The sequence below is a fragment of the Hippoglossus stenolepis genome, chromosome 20, assembly GCF_022539355.2.
Source record: "Hippoglossus stenolepis isolate QCI-W04-F060 chromosome 20, HSTE1.2, whole genome shotgun sequence".
In the NCBI taxonomy this organism is placed as follows: Eukaryota; Metazoa; Chordata; class Actinopteri; order Pleuronectiformes; family Pleuronectidae; genus Hippoglossus; species Hippoglossus stenolepis.
Genome location: NC_061502.1, coordinates 17,767,961 through 17,784,138, shown reverse-complemented (window position 1 = coordinate 17,784,138; position 16,178 = coordinate 17,767,961). Strand labels below are relative to the sequence as shown.

General features: G+C 43.6%; 1 protein-coding gene across 2 annotated transcripts in view; it reads right to left on the bottom strand.

Moving 5' to 3' along the window:
• Window positions 1-15,520, bottom strand: part of tfap2d (transcription factor AP-2 delta (activating enhancer binding protein 2 delta)) — a 43,326-nt gene extending 27,806 nt beyond the window's left edge. For both annotated transcript variants that reach the window (XR_007032266.1, XM_035143310.2), the window contains exons 1-8: window positions 15,267-15,520; window positions 14,153-14,665; window positions 10,539-10,599; window positions 4,720-4,885; window positions 2,702-2,820; window positions 2,469-2,610; window positions 1,531-1,644; window positions 1-374 (exon numbers count right to left, since the gene is read on the bottom strand). The exon at window positions 1-374 is cut by the window's left edge. Coding sequence is in view for 1 of the 2 variants with exons in the window: in XM_035143310.2 (XP_034999201.1) it covers window positions 158-374; window positions 1,531-1,644; window positions 2,469-2,610; window positions 2,702-2,820; window positions 4,720-4,885; window positions 10,539-10,599; window positions 14,153-14,665; window positions 15,267-15,305 (1,371 nt within the window). In the remaining variant the exon portion in view is untranslated. The remainder of the gene's footprint in view (window positions 375-1,530; window positions 1,645-2,468; window positions 2,611-2,701; window positions 2,821-4,719; window positions 4,886-10,538; window positions 10,600-14,152; window positions 14,666-15,266) is intronic.
• Between the last annotated feature and the right edge of the window lie 658 nt (window positions 15,521-16,178).

The following is a 16,178-nucleotide window of genomic DNA, read 5'->3' as shown; positions in this document are numbered from 1 at the left end:
AATATGAATTGTCCCAATGAAGACACAGTAATGCCTGGGAATTAACAAATCCTTTCTGAGTACACACACACACACACACACACACACACTCACACTCGTACAAACACACACTCCTAAATGCAGCGCTCCAAGGCACGGGGACCAGGTGGATGGGGGGCTACTCAGTCTTTTCTGTTTTCCCGTCTTTGCTCTGGGGCTCGGCTGTTTTCCGGAGCTGCGTCTTTTCTGAGCTGCTGTTGATCTGCTGGTCGTTGGGTCCGCCCGTCTTCCCGCTCGAGTTCTTGTCCAGGTAGTTGAGCATCTCGCTCAGGACCGTCTGGAAGGTGCTGAGAGCCGCACAGACCGCCGGCGTGCCGAACCCGTGAGTGATCAGACTGTCAGGAGAGAGGATCAGAGATTCACCGTGAGGACAAACTTAAAGCCTCTGTTCCATTTGGGTGCAAATAAAAGTCAGTACATCAGTGGTACGTTCGGGGTGATGCAGGTTTGCTTTGACTTCTCTGTACACTGCACCCCCCCCTCCTCCTCCCTGCATTGTGCAGCTTCTAATCCTCCTGAAAGAGTTTCTTTGGTCGGACTAACCCCTTTCAGAGAAGAGTTTTAATGTCCTCTGATGGTCTAAGTGCTGTTTTCCACCCTGTTTCCATAATAACACATGGGGGGGGAACACTGAATACTCACTGTTCTAGTAAATTCTAAGCTTGAATATTGTTAAGTTTGAACCAATAATATATAGATTAGTGCTAAAAACGATTGCTCAGGTAATTGATTAAGTTAATTGTTGGGGGGAAAAAAATCTCCCCATGTACTCACAACTTTTTTAAGCAAACCTCATATTTGAAGCTTTGGACGGTTTTGATTGCACTAATTTTTTACATTAATGAGGCCAGAACAATTATAAATGAAAATCATGTTTAGTTGCAGCCATAATACGGATACAGATGTTTTATACACTGGTTTTATAACATATAACAGCTGTATGGGTTTTCAAAAACTAAACTGGGTATTTATAGCCATCAAAGTCATAATTAACCATCTTTTTATCTGACATTCAAAAAACTAAATTTGATGAGCTCAAAAATAGTTTGTACACCACTAATATGTATTATTAAAGAAGTTGACCTCCCAGTCAAATACAAGCTCACTGGGGGAAATGAAATCTCAGGTCACCTTTTCAAACCGGACCTGTTGTCGTCCACTCCCTCACATCTGTGTTTACACAACCGAGCTCATATCTGAAAACTGGATATTTTCCCTTCGGACACTCGATGAGACTCTGTACATTCTGCAGAAGGCTGACGCCATAGATGTGACATTTCTGCTAACAAGCCGCTGCTGCTGCCTCCTCCTCTGTTGCCGCTGCCAAACAACAAAACTGCACAGCTGCACATTTTCGGAAATGGCAAAGAGGTCAGGGCCAGAACGGAGAGAGACAGCGTCTGCACGGAAACACGTCCCCGCTCGGTTTGAATGGCAGAGAGTGAGTCGAGATTATTATTAGGGTGCGTTATTAGTCAGCGTGTGTGTTACCTGAAGTGTGTGAGGTGTCTCTGGATGTCCATGTCCAGGATGGGGGTCGGTCTGGACGAGCCCAGAGGAGAGCGGTCTTGGCTCAATAAGTCCTGGAACTCCTTACAGATTTGCCTGTTGGACAGACGGAGGGAGGGAGGGAGGGTTTACCATCTGTCTCCAGCACAACTGTCGCAATTTCTCTCTTTTTTTTTTTTTTCTCGTACCCATCCTCATGGTTTTGCATCAGCCCACACAAACAATATTTCCTCTGAGCAGACGCTACATGAGCAAGACGAGTTCAGTGTCGATCCATAAAAACACGACGTTGCACAAGCAGAGACAACGTTGTGTTTCACACATTTCTCCAGACTGGGTTTGGATTGTATTACTTTTATTCTGCCTTTGAAATCATTGCTGTTCAGCTTAGTGAGAAATGAGTGGGAGCGGATTCCCCTCAGCATGTTCAGTTCTCAATGTGCAGTCGTGCTTATCCCACAATTTACATGTTTAATGCATGAAAAGTGTTTTTGAACAAAAAACTAATATATAATGTGTTTAGTAACGTTTCCATTCATTGCTTCTTAACCTTGATTGTAGTTTCTCATTTGCTCGACTCAGGCAGAAGCAATGCAACCACTGATTTCCTTTTAAAACAGATTTAACTCTTTCTATCACAGAATTCCCTCAAGACGGCTGGTTAGTGATGAGATCAATCATTTGCACATCTGGAACTTACAGACATTTTATCCAAAGGCTAAACTGAAGCATCCATCGTCGCCATGCTAGTAAAACGCTGACATCAGGACAGATGAGGAATAAAATAAACTGCATCTTGCCGATTACAGTTTAAGTCATAGACAGTTTTCAGGATGCCTCCTTCCTTTTCCAGTTAATTCACGTGTTTGTGTGTCTGTGTGTGAATGTCAGTGCGTGTCTGAGCGCGTGCGAGCTCTTACTTCGTTGCCAGAACCATTTTCTTGCGCGCGCTGGTTTCTTTCGGCTCACTGTGCTGCCTCGCCAAATGCTCCCCCACCGCCTTGCTGGGAAACTCTGTCTCGCAGGTGTAGCCAAAGTCCCTCGCCAGGTGGAGCGCCTCACCTGAACACATTAAAAAAATAATACTGATGAGACGGGCATGTGAGACTATAACAGTTTTTTTAGGAGGGGGGGGAATGTGTTTGTGCCTCACCTTCCACCAGGGAGGTGAGCAGTGTGACGTTGGCAGCTTTCCTCCGTCCTGCCGGCAGGTTGAGGCCCAGACGGTCTAACTTCTCCCGAAGACACCTGCCTCCGTTCTTAGACTTTGCTCTGCGGGAGAGGAAATAACTTTACATCACATATCCCACAAATCATCAAAGGACTTGAATATTTGGATCACACATCACCAGCAGATGAAAATCCTGTGGCCTCCTTCTTCTACAAAGAAACGTGTGTTTAATTAAAGTCTTGCACGTAACGAGGGAAGAATGTAGATTTTTTCTTTGCTTTGACAAAGCTGTGAAATTAATCAGGAAATCAAAGAGCATCGAATCAGAACATGTCAACTCATTACGTGTGAAATATGCTTCCTTTATACATAGATGTGGTCACTGGTTCCCAGGAGTTCCTTCATTTATGGTTTGAGCATTTTTCCATACCCACAGTGAGGAAGATCTATTTTGGAAGCTGTAGTCCCTGTAGTTTCTTTTCTTCCTTAAACTTTGAGTAAAACTTTAAACAGAGCTGTTCGTCTGCTGTGTGGGTTTTCAAAAATCTAATAGTCGAAATCGATCATGGTTTTTATTTGACGTGTTCCCAAAACAAAAGTTGTCGAGCTCAAAAAGAGTATGTATACCCAAATCCATTATACAACAATAAAAGCGCAGACACGAAAAACGATGAAAGCACTACAAGGCTGCAGGATAACAACAGATATTATATATATATGTGTGGTAAAATAAAAGATAAATGTCTATATAAAAGGTTTTTAACTGATGCTCATATCATATACATGTATATTTATTGTCGGTTAGAGTCTTAACGTCTTTGGTAAATGACACAAATACAAGTTCTCACGCATTTCTGCGAAACACGTGATTTATTTTGTCTATTTGCACGTTTTCTTTCATTCTTTGTTTATATCTCATCTTGTAGGACCAGCCATCCTCTCCTTCTCTCTCTCTCTCTCTCTCTCCTCCTCCTCCCCCCTTCCCTTTATGCCCTCTCTCCCTCTTTCTATCTCCTCTTCCCCCCTTCCCTTTCTCTCGCACCTCATCAATAATACAGCGCTGGCAACTCTTGCTTTCCTCTGGTTCCTCTGATCCTGACGTGCTCTGGCCTGGTCTCTCCTCCCTCTGGCTCCCTGGGCCACGGCGGCACGTGCAGACCCGGGCCCCGGCGTTCGCCTACAATAGTCTTTGTAGGCGCGATACTGTACAACCCTCTGTTTCATCTTTAGGCTACAAAGACTCGCCGGCCAGATTCAGGCTTAAAAATAACCCTTTTCCCTTTTAAAATCTCCATTCTGTCAGATTCATATAGTTTAGTTCTATTTCGATAGTAGTTTGGCTGCATACATGAGGTGGACAGAATATTAGGGACATTTTTACAGTTTCTACTTAGTTTTTTATTGTTTAATATAATTTTTTGTTGGGACTTTTTCCTGCAAGTTGTTGCTAATAGCTTGTTTGTGTATTATTTTGCATTATTCAATCTTTCTTTCCGTTGGGATGATACTGGGTGAGTCATGTATAGGGGGAAGTTTTCGGCCTGGACTCCCAGTGAGAAACTTCTTGTATTTGTAGATACGGTAGAAATTATTCTTTAAAAGCTGCAAAGACGTATTTTAGAAATAGAAAAAAGATCAAATGGTTTAATGTGGAGCTATTAGGCTACGATAAATTGAAATTAAGAAAAAGGAAAGAGTCCAAGCCAGCAGAAATCAAAGAGCTTTAAAAACTATGCTCTCAGTTTGACTTGTCTTTAAGAAATAAGTTAAGTATCTTCAATCTTTGTAGTTACATTTAGAGCCATTAAGGATGCTGGTTGTAGTCAGATCTCCCCTCTGTGTGTGTGTGTGTGTGTGTGTGTGTGTGTGTGTGTGTGTGTGTGTGTGTGTGTGTGTGTGTGTGTGTGTGTGTGTGTGTGTGTGTGTGTGTGTGTGTGTGTGTGTGTGTGTGTGTGTGTGTGTGTGTGTGTGTGTGTGTGTGTGTGTGTCTTTGTACTGACCTGCGCAATATGCCGCCCAGTAAGGAGGCGTTGAGGCACTCTGGCGGGGACAGTCTTCTTTTCACCTCGGCGATGGTGACTTTGTACTTGGAGGTGGAGCTGAGCAGGGACAGTCGACCCGGTACCGAGCAGAACAGATCTGTAGGATTCACCACACACGTCCCTCCTGCGCACAAAACAACAACCACACCTGTTACAAAACGGCTCCAGAGCAGCAGTGTCGCTAGAAATGTACTTTACAGGATTCAGCAGCAAATCGTTACACAAGTTATCTCAGGGCAGTTTTCATATGAGGCAGAAAATGGATCTTTAAACTTGTTCAAATCGGATTATTGCAAATGGCTCGAGCTGCACAATCAAAGCATCAGTGAAGTCTACAAGTGTCTTATAGGAATTTAAATAACTTAAACAGGTGTTTTTCAATGAGATTAACCAACATGAAGCTGAAAGAAACTTAATAATCACTGCTGCAACATTTTAAACAAAGAACTGTGGACAGGTCTTGTAGGTTTCCAAGCTCGCGCTACTTTTTGTGAATTAATGGTGAAACTCTTGACTTAAACCACGTTTCTTCCTCTGTGTGAAGCTGCAGGGCTCAATGGGGGGTCAGGATGTCAGCTGACCCGGCCTTTGGTGAGTTCTACTGTGTTGATAATTGTCTTCACAGTGCACAGACTTTTGAGCAACCTTTGGGCAAATTCGTGGGGGGGGGGGACCAAGAAAATATTTGCTTATTTAGTAACATGGATTTAAAAGTATATTTAAAAGGAAATGAGCGAACAACGTGCCCACAAGCTCCTGGTTTGGATTCCACTGTTCACGTTTAAACATAACATATGTTACAAACCATCCGCTTTTAAATCACTCTCGCCTTCACATGTATGTAAAATATTATTATATGTATATTTATAGTTAAAGTTTTCATGTGCATTTGTTAGAACAGGATTACGCAAGAACTACTACCACGAAACTTTGTGACGGGATGCTGTATGTATCATCAACCCCATCAAGTTCTGTAAAGATGCTAAGTGAAGTATCTCTCAACATACTACTACTACTACTACTACAACTACAACTACTACTACTACTGCGTCTTATAATACATTTTACTCTATCAAAGCGTAAGACAAGAAGCCAACGTGCTGTTTAAAAAAAAGCCAAATTCATTAAAAACAATCTATTTCTTTGGTGGGATACCTCGTGTTGCAATAATTGTCACATGTGGTGAGATGCTGCTGTGTTTCATTACAACAGCACTTTACTTTTAGTGCAGGTGGTCGACTTTAAAGACCTTGAGAAGCCTTGAGTCACAGAGGATACACGAAATGAAACCATATCCTCCTCGACCTCACATGTGGAGTTTGGGCTTCACGAAAAACCGACTGAAACACGTTAATTTGTTTTTACATGGAACAGTTCAGAAGTCTGTACAAACACATGACATGATTTTGCACCTTTGTCTTGTTGCATTAGGTCTCACTTCTTATGTTAAAGAATCCGGGCCTGATATGAGGATTAAAAAAATCTCTCGTCCGTGTTATTGGTGCAGTAATGCCATCATAAGTGAAGCAATATCTAATAGTAGATAAAGACTTTATTTAATTACTTCCACTTATGTAATTCACCTTTCTTATGTTAGAAGTAGTATTTTAATCCCAAATTCAATTTACACTGTTTACAGATTTTGTAAATGTAGAATTGTGTGTTTTTATTAAATTGATCTTTTCTCAGTCCATCAGAACTTCATCATCCAGTTTATTTGCCAAATTCAAAATCAACCAAAGAAGAAATATGTGTTTTTTATCGAGCGGTGATCGCTTTCCGCTTCACAGCTTCTTTTTTTTTTTTTGCCTTCCTTGCACTCATCTCAGTGTATAGCTGTAAACAAAATTTATGTTTAAATATTATTTTAATCTAAAGTCAAGACAGTAATTATTGTGTAGAGGTACACCCAGCCCATAAAAATACATATGACCAAGTAGCCTTAATCCTCCCTTGGCACGATCGATCGTTTTCCCTCGCAGCACTTCATCCGCCTCCTTTTCACTACTTCAATATTACTTCTTCTTTTTTTTTTTTACTATGTACATATATTGGTAATTCTGTCCCAGCTCAATATTTGTCTGTATGTACGAACTGTCTGCTCGAATCCCGGGAGGCAGAAACAAAACCTCCCTTTAATCACCTTCCAACAACCGCCACGCTGATTTCATTGTGTACTTGAGGCTCCTGGATGTGTGAATAAATGATCGTGGCTGTGATGGTGAAGGCTCTTTCACATTATTAATTGCATCTGAACCAGTCTCGCTGGATCCTCCTGGAATATATCGACTGCTCTGAGTCGGGCCTATTATTATTAAACTTTCACTCGAACCAACGTCTCAAGCAGCCGAAACGCAAGGTTCTCCGTCTGATGTACTGTAGGCTATATTCTATTATTCATCTGCCTCATTATCAAATCTAACAGCAGGGTGTGTCGCTTTGTTGTTAGGCCGCGTGCTGGATATGATGGAATGAAGAAAATGACGCCATTTAGGCCGAGTGGAACGCCGCTGCAGGCGAGGATTGGCTTATCTTTCCCGGGGCATTGTGGACAATTTGGCCAACAGCTAAACCTCGTGTGTGACCGCGTGTTATCTGTATCATAATCTGCTGCTGAAATCAGAACAATCTGGTAAATAGATTTTTTTTTTGTGGAAACAGGAAGTGCAGTCGGGCCTGTAGCGTGTTAAAGGTCCAGGTTCAGCACCGTGGACAGCGCCTGGCGCCTGTGACATCATAACGCCGCGGAGACAAAAGGCTGCTGTAGTCCAGAGGGCAGCACTTTGTGCAAGGCAGGATGGGAGTTGTATTTCAGACATGGCTGTCAAGACTGGACAATTTCAAGTCGAGGGAATCTACGGATACTATTGGTTAAAGTGTGTGTGTGTGTGTGTGTGTGTGTGTGTGCCTGTACTGTACTTGTGAGGACCATTTTAAGCATAGACCCTACAGAGTGGGGACATTTTTGGAAAGTGAGGACATTTTGGCCAGTCCTCACTTTTTCAAAGGGATGTTTGAGGGTTCAGACTTGGTTTTAGGATTAGAATAGGGTTAGGGTTATAATTAGATTAGGGTTAGGGTTATAATTATAATTAGGGTTAGGGTTAGATTTAGGGTTAGGGTTAGGGTTAGGCATCCATCCTTTCTCAACTAATTGTTCTGAAAATAATTTGACATTTATAAAACCTTATAGTTATAGCCATACTATAATATCAGTCACATTATTATTAGACAAACTGTAGCTTCCACTTCAGATTTCCTCCATGTGTTCATAGAAATGGACGCAGAGTAGAATGATCATCACTAAATAAAGAACAGGGTGTTTCTCTCTTTTTGTGTGCGTGTGTGTGTGTGTGTGTGTGTCTCTGTGTGTGTCTGTGTGTGCGTGTGAAGTCCGTCTCTGTCTGCGTGTGACACAAACCGGGGCCCGGCCTGTCTGTCAGCCTCACGCGCTCTGACAGGGGCGCGCGCCTCTGAAAGCCGCGGGTTCACATCATATTAATTCGCCTAAAAATGTTTTGATTCAAAGTAGTTTGTATTTTACGTTGCCAAGGGCGATCGAAAAGAGCTATTGCCGGTAGAGCAGTCGGTGCAGCGCGCGGGCCCAGAGGCGATAACGGTATTTAAGCAGCGGAGAGTAGCCTCGGGCTGCGGCGCGAGCGGCGGGCGGGATCACACGCGGAATCAAGCGCCTTTTTTTTACAAGTTTCCCGCGAAAATTAAAGAAAAAGGAGACACGGGCCAAATGTCATTTTCCTCAAATTTTTAACAACAATGTTTACAAATCCAAAAAGAGGAAGAAGAGGAGATGTCTTCACAGAGAAGAGGGAGGCGCGTGCACGCCGTGTAGTGGCGGGGGCGCGCCTCCCACAGATCAGCTGGATGTGCTGCTGCAGGGTAGAGAGAGAGAGAGAAGGGGGGTGATTAAAAACACAGACGACTCCTCCTAAGTAGCGGAGTGATTTTTCTTTTGAAAAAGGTTATGTGAATATTCATGCCGCCAAAGCCGCAGTCAGAAAGAACAACATTAATATGATCTCGGCTGAATCCGGGGCCCCGCTCCGCATTAACATATCAAAGCGTGCGCCCGAGGCGAGAGAAGCTATCGATACGGGAGCGGGAGGTAAAGCAAAGATTATTGGTTGTGATGGTTGCAGCGGCTGAGCTCAGGGCCAAATATGGCGCACCATTAACCGAAAGTGATAGCGCAGGGATTCCCGCGTCAATCCGAGAGAAAAGCCCCAACACCTAGGCAGGGCCGATGAAAAATTAAACCCCGGGACTCAGCCCCTGCTCTTCTGCGCGGAGAGCTGCACACACATAGTGTCGGGGAGAAAGGGGGAGACGGGAGGAACAGGAGCTGGCTTTGATGGAGCCAACACGCACATCCATCCATGCACGGCCACGCGAGAGGGAAAGTGGCAGGTGCGTAACGCGCAGGTTTGCAGAGAGAGAGTCACACGTGCACAGCTTCACCTGGAGTCCACAGCTTCGTGCTCACACCTCCAGCTGCTGCCACACAAACCACCAGCTTCTACAGGTCTGCACCACACAGGCCTGTGATGCCATTCACAACACAAACCACAGATAACAACACAAACCACCAATGACAACACAAACCAAGAAATAACAACACAAACCACCAATAACAACACAAACCACACAAGGCCTTCAATGAAACACACATATATTAAGTGGCATTTTGCAGGAGGAATCAAACACCTGATAAATGCAGACGACAGCTGAATTAATATTGCATTTTTAGTTTCAGGCAAATCTCATCTATATTAACCACAGGCCACCATGTTAAAGTTTATCTATAATTTATTTATAGAATTACATTTATTGTGACAATAAACCTTATACACCTATAATTTAATTATGATATAGTCCCCTTTTTTGACATTATAAATTACTTAATAGACTGGTATTTGTTTTTCTTATTTTCTATAGGTTAGTAAAACTATAGGATTATTTAAACAGGCTAATTGGGCTATACATTAGTAATGCCTGTGTTTTTCTATTTACATTCATTACACAATAAAGGGAGGATATCATGATGATAGGCTATATCTCTTTCTTTTACATCATTATAGACTTTAAAGTCTTCTATTTGTTCGGTCACTAGAAATATAAGATTATAGCATAAATAGGCTCATTGGGAAAAATATTAATACATCATATTTCCCGTGTTTTCCTATTTGAATTAATTACAGAATAAAAAACAAGATCGTCCACAATGAGTAGAACAATAACTGAATTTATCTTATCTTATCCTAATAATAATTTTATGATCTGATTAATATTAAAATAGTTTGTTTTACGGCAACAAAGGGAAGCTGTCAGTCAGTCTGCATTACAACAGACACTTCCTGTTTGAAGACAAACCTGTAGGCACTGCTTTAACAATACTGTGTGACAATGAGGTGTGTGTGTGTGTGTATATATATGTCAAATACACATTTCTCTGTACATAGTGCGTTTATATTTAATAAATCTCAAGTTATTATATGTTATTCTCGACACTTGGTTTAATTTCTCTCAGTAAGATTCAAAGCCATGTCGAGTGACTGATGAAAACAACCCGGTGTGTGTTGAGTGACAGTCTGCGCGTCTGTGCGCGTGTACCACAGTGTGTTAGTGTTTAAACAGGCGGGGAAGCGGTTGACAGGAGACAAGAGAGGGAAGCTCCCGCCTGTTTGTCTGTCTGCCGCCGCTGTCTCGTCGTGTCGAGCCTCCGGTAAGAATAAAAAATAATAGTAATAACGGGGCCTTACCTCTCCGGATGACGCCCCCTTGGCCGTTCAGCACGAGCCCACACTGCGCCTCCACGGAGCCCTGCGGAGACACGCACTCATTAGCACGAGCCGGGAGGTGAAACCGCTTCACCCAGATGTTTTTGCACCGCTGGAGACGCGCAGTTTACGCAGCTGTCAGGTTTTCACATGCAGCGGATAATAATCCCCTTCTTCTTTATGTGGGAGCTGTCATGGTTTGTGATCAGTGAGTGGAGGTGTTGCTGCACCTGCAGTTAAACCCACCGTGGAACAACACTCAGCTGCAATGACACTAAGACCTACTGAGGAGGTTCAAGTAAAACTGTGCATTAATAATGACATTTAGGGGTAAACACAAGTTATTGATCTGAAACACAGAGACCTGTCTAAATTTTATATTAGGGTTTAAGGCCATATATCATATGTCATCTATTTCCCCCCTGTTTAAATATTATTTTTGACATTTCTTGGAGGGTTAAGGACAGAGGATGTGGCTCCCTGCACAGATTGAGGCTTGTAATTTGTGAATATGGGATATACAATTAAAATATGATTGAATTTGATTGGTATAAACCTATATGCAAATTTCTGTGATGTGATTTTCTCTTTTTAGATTAACATTAAGGTTTTACTTTAGAAACCTTGAGGAATAAATCAATATATATTCACAGGGAAATTTGCTAGAAGTCAATCATTGCATGACCACTAAGATTTATCTTGTGGACAGTAAGGAGGGTCTTGACCCCTACGTTGGAAACCATTGCCTCTATATGGATCCTTCAGGTTTCTGTGCAGCACTGTATGAGTTATGTGGTGGGTGTGTAAACAAACCTGCAGAGTTATGGAGTATTAATATCGAGGACATTTTGCACGTCAGAAACATTCAAGTGACACAGTTACACAATGATGAGGGTGATGATGATATGGGAAGGTTAGGGTCTGAGCACAAGATAATCAACTCCTTGGAATTACGCACTAAAAGCGTCAGAATGCGCATCCATGACGCGCCAAATCAATGAAGAAACCCGTGCGTCCGGGGCTGCCCTGTGGCACACCGCCAATCCGCACGGTTTCCTAGCGGTGGAAGCCTTTTTGTTAGAAAGTGTTCATCACTTAGCAGAGTCTGAGTGGAGCTGAGGGCGCAGCGGAATCAAGGATGCAGCTCACGGCTCAGCCAGAAACGAGCTTAATTTGAAAGGCTCGGGGCGATAAGGCGAGGACAGCACGACCCAGCAGCAGCCAGACTCAGAAATGAGCAGCGGCGTCCAGGACTCCACCAGCCAACCTGTTGGGGTTTCTGCTCAGCACCACAAGCACACTGCAACATGTAGGGGTGCAGAATACATATATATATATAGGGGGGGAACCTGTTACCGCCGCCATTTTGGTCCAGATCAGCCTCTCGTCGTGCTATCAACGATGTCATCTCGAAAGGAGAACACGCGCTTTTTATTCAGAAAACACTTAATCCCTCGTGCGAGCCTGGAGGCCCGCACCGTGCACAAGCCCCAGATTAAAACCAAGAGTAAAAAAGGGAGCGTGTTGTAGCTCTTTCTTAACCAGCTCCTGCTCTGTTCCTTTTCTTTCTGCTGCGGAGCTAAAGTGATTATAAAATCAATATACAAAACGCAGAGGTCCTGCATGAATTAGCTTAGTGACGGGGGGAAAGGTGTGGCAGCTGCTTTTGTTCCGCATGAAAATCTCTTTAACGCGCTCAAAGATGCGACCGAGGCTCCACGAGACCATGTGGCCGCATCTGTTCCGCTCATGCGTCCGCCTCGTGCGAGCTCAGGTTCACGAGCCGTTTCTTTCTTCTTCGCTCAATGAAAAGGGTCAGAGCCGCCGACAGCTTAGAAACATACACAGGACCTGGGTGACACGACCCACAAGCAGCAGCGGCTCAGAGCCCGGAGGGACGGAGAGCACGACAGGGAAGTGGAGCTCACTAAAGGAGAAACTCTAATAAACTCTAATAAACTCACAGAAAGTCACAGAAAATCAAATTAATTATAGTAAAATGAAGTAAAATAAACTGTCGTGTAAACAAAATAAAATATAATACTGTAAAATTGAATAATAATAATACAATGACGTTATGTTGAATAATATGAAGTTAATTGAATATAATGAAGTCAAATTGAATAATATGAAGCACAATTGAATTATAGGGAGTACAAGTGAATTACTGGAATTAAAATTGAATAATGTGAAGTTAAATTGAATAAAATTAAGTTAAATTGAATAATATGAAGGACAATTGAATTATATGAAGTACAATTGAATCAAATGAAACCAAACAAAGCAAACCTATATCTAATTTTATATGAGTAGAATATTTGTGAATTGTTATCACTGAATTAAATTAACCAAATTATTCAGTGTCAAATAAGATAATATAGAATATTTAACTTGTGGTCAGACAGATCAATAAAAAAATAATACAAATATTACAGGTACATAATCTAATTAATAATAAGTACGCTATACATTTAAATACACATTTAATATCTATATTTAGGAACAATTCACCTTTTATATTTTAATATATATCATCATCCTTATTGCCACACCCTTTAAATAAAGTTAAATAAATTCATCACAATAAAACTAAAATTATCCTACAATAAAATAATTTAAAAAACGCCTGATTATAATTTGGATTTAAGTGATTGTCATTTTTAAACCAGATTTAAAAATTAGAAAAAGTTTATTTTTTAAAAAATCCTTTGCAGTGTAGTGAAGTTAAAAATGTCCTGAGTTGGTAAATGTAGTTAACGTGTCGGTGCTGAACTGTGTTTTAACCACAGACGAGGTTTAACCAGCTCAGATGTCGCTGCATAAGTAACAAAGTTGATTGACGTTAAGTCGGTAATTGGATAAACTACGGTGCTTTATGGCGCCCGAGCCGGGCATTGTGCCCTGAACCCCGATCCGTTAATCCGCCCTTTACCGGAGAATAGAGCAACCAGCGGCTTTTCTTTGCCCCACACATCACACACCACACACACACACACACTCACACACACACTCACACACTCACCCTCACACTCTCACACACTCTCTCACACACTGGAGCACTGTGCGAATCCGTTTTCATCTCGGACCATTTCTTTACATCGAATAGAATTATGTAAAATGTGGGTCACGTGTGCTGATGGAGAAATAAAGGGCGGGCTTCACAATGGGATTGTATGGACTGCCAGTCAATTAACCTTTAGAAGCAGGGCTGCCTTTCACAGCTGACATTTACTCAGCCTGCTCCACAGACACGTCTGCTTTGGCTGCCGGAATAAATCCTCCCAAATAAAAAGAATAAAGCCAATATTATTTCTACTCCCAAGTATGAGGGAGGGTCGTGTTGCTGGAGATGTAACAGACACACAGACACAGACATCTGGTGCCGGGTTTCTCCTCAACATGTTGGAATAGCTGCTGTACTCAAAGAAGGGCAGGGGGTTCAGTTGGAGGCACTGGGGCTACACTGGGCCTGGTGGCTGTCAGACTTTATGTGGGTGTTAATGAACCAGAGGCAGGGGGAAGTGGCCCAGGTGAAGAGAGGTGGGGGGTGGGGGATGGATGGATGGATGGATGGATGGGAGGGAGGCCACCGGTACCTGCAGGTCGTCTCCCCCGGCCGGAGGCAGCCCCAGGCCGGCGGCGGGCAGCAGCCTCTGGTCCGGGTGGTGCATGCCGTAGGCCTGGGAGCCGTGTGACGTCATCAGCGACAGGTCATGGCGGCGGTAGGCATCGAGGCAGCCGAGCTCGCGCCGCTGCTGCTCGTCCAGGCACGAGGACTTGAGGGCCGAGCGCGCGCTGTGCAGGTTGATGAAGTCCGCGGGCTCCCCGTGGTGGAGCTGCTGGTAGTACTGGCCCGAGTGCAGCGAGTTCAGCCCGTAGGCCTCCGGGGCCACGGCCGGGTGCGAGTGCTGGAACTCGTAGTGGAAGGACTGGTGGTGCAGGGGCGTGTACTGGTGGTTGGCGGAGAAGTAGGGCGAGGCGAACTCCGTCCCCGCCGGCGCCGGGTAGGTGAGCGGGGAGGAGGAGGAGTAGGCGACCGAGGAGTTGGCCACGGACTCCAGGCACCCGAGCTGCATGAGCCGGTAGCTGTTTGATCCGTCGTGACGTATCTGCAGGAGGATAAAGGAGTGAGATGTGCGCTCGGTGTCATTTAGCAGGAGCCGGTGTCTCCTCCGCAGCCTGCCTCCCCGAACACACTGAGGAAACACGGCTCACACACACTCAAAGCGCGCGGCTCCCACTTTAAACCACCTGAAGGAGATGTCACTTCCACGCGCCCGGGAGGGGAACGAGCGCACGGCAACAGGAGCCATCGGTATTTTTTTTTTTTATCCTCCTCCCTCCCTGTCACTCTGCTCGTTTAAGAGAAAAAAAAAGAAAGCCTGTTCTGTGTTATTATTATTAAACTGGAGGATTCGCTGTCCCAGTTCTCCCAGTGCATGAGGAGGTAAGACGCAGCGGAGTGTTCCGCCCTGACGTGGTCGAATCACACTGTTACCCACAATAAAAAAATTCCCTTCTCATTCCTACCTCCATTGCACATTATTATAACCATCATCTATGTTATTATTATAATTAAAAAGCCCACGCGAGCAGAGCCCCTGTATAAAAAGCGCACGTGTCCAAATACCCCCTAAAAAAGTAAATAATATTTCCTTCCTGCACGTAAAAAATAATCCCACGAATTAAAGGATAAATAAATGAGCCTACCTCTGCGTCGTGGACAAGTCCGGGGAAGGTCGCTGACATTGTGCTTTCTCCAAAAAGTGTGTTTTTTTTGTTTTTTGTTCCTCTCTCCTCTCCGGCGCTCGGTCGAGTCACAGCAGCAGCAGCCGAGAATAAATGAAAATGCGTTAAAATCCCAGTAAAAAAGGGCGAGAGAAATGTAAAAGTCCCCCCTCGCTCGGTGTGGGCACGGCGGCAGAAAGCTGGCGGAACGCGAGCGTCTCCCCTCTGCACGGACGGGGCTGGCGCACGGATTTTGTACTTGCAGGGTATTTCTCGGCTGATGTCGTAGGTCCCTTGGTAATATAGAAGTTTTGAAAATTAAGCATCAGCACTGAGGAATGGGAGGACAATAGACGGAGCGGAGCATCCCAGGAGACAAGGAATAAATATTGTATCTTCGCCTTAATAAGGAACCAAGTGCTTCTTTCAACATTTTCCACTCTTTTTCTGGACTTTTTCCACCCGTTTTCTATTTTGTGCCACATTCTCCTCTCCACTACGCTTATTATATCTTTTTATTGTTATTTTTTTCTTATTCTCTTTAATCCAACGTCGGCTCAGTTGGTTTTTTTTTTCTCTTTTACTCGAAATAAACGGATTTTTTTCAACGGAAACGCGAGTTTGCTTTGTGATTCTCTTGCAGCTAATTTCGATTATTATCAACGGAATAACACATTGATTTTTCCTTTGTTTCCATATGGAGACGCTTGTGATCGCTTCGTTCAGCCGCGACGAGGATTTTTTTCACGTGGAAACGAGGTGATTTCGATGCAGAACATTTTTTATTGTTTATTTATTTTTCTTGGGGGCAGTTTTTAAATCGCAGGGTTTCTCTGGTAAACACACATTTTGCTCATTTTCACCACAAATTCATTCGATGTAGCCAAAACGGGA